Source organism: Sinocyclocheilus rhinocerous, unplaced genomic scaffold (assembly GCF_001515625.1).
Source record: "Sinocyclocheilus rhinocerous isolate Xijiao unplaced genomic scaffold, SAMN03320098_v1.1 C35587559, whole genome shotgun sequence".
NCBI lineage: Eukaryota > Metazoa > Chordata > Actinopteri > Cypriniformes > Cyprinidae > Sinocyclocheilus > Sinocyclocheilus rhinocerous.
Window position 1 is genome coordinate 1 of NW_015756678.1, and position 539 is coordinate 539.

At 52.7% G+C, this 539-nt stretch overlaps 1 protein-coding gene across 1 annotated transcript; it reads left to right on the forward strand.

Annotated features, from left to right (window-relative positions):
• Positions 1 to 7: 7 nt before the first annotated feature.
• LOC107734963 (taperin-like) lies at positions 8 to 533 on the forward strand (the record flags this gene model as incomplete). The annotated part of the gene is made up of 1 exon (XM_016546818.1): positions 8 to 533. A coding segment is annotated over one exon (526 nt), but the record flags the coding sequence as incomplete, so codon positions are not given.
• Positions 534 to 539: the final 6 nt, after the last annotated feature.

Here is a 539-nt window from a genome sequence, read left to right on the forward strand (position 1 = left end):
AAAAGAACGCAAGAAGCGTCAGAGCCAAGAGAACGCCGCGCGACCTGTTCAGCACATCCTCGAGTTATACGGCAGCGTTCCCGGGATACGGACTATACGCGCTGAGAATATCATCATCATTGAATCCGACCCGGAGTACTTTTCGGAACGATGTGGTTTGAAACATGCATCGAAACTGCAGCAGAACGGCACGGTGAGCGGATATAGCTCTCTCAATGACCTGTTGGACCGAAGAGGTAGTCCGGTTACTGAGATACGCGCGAAGGAAGTGGTCATTTATGATACTGCACTTAGTAAAAGCGAGGAGAACCTCAGCACGCTGGGACGACCGGCTTCCTCCCCGCTGGAGGGGCAAGGCAGGGTGAGTCGCATGCTACAGAAATTTGACAGGAATTATGGCAAGCTGCAGCCCAAGTCACGCAGCACAGAAAACCTCCTGGACTTGGATTCCAGTCCTATCAGGCCAAGCTCCAGACCCAAGCCAGATGTGGTGCTAAAATTCCCAGTATCTCCGCAAGCCGGTTCTTCACACAGTAAGG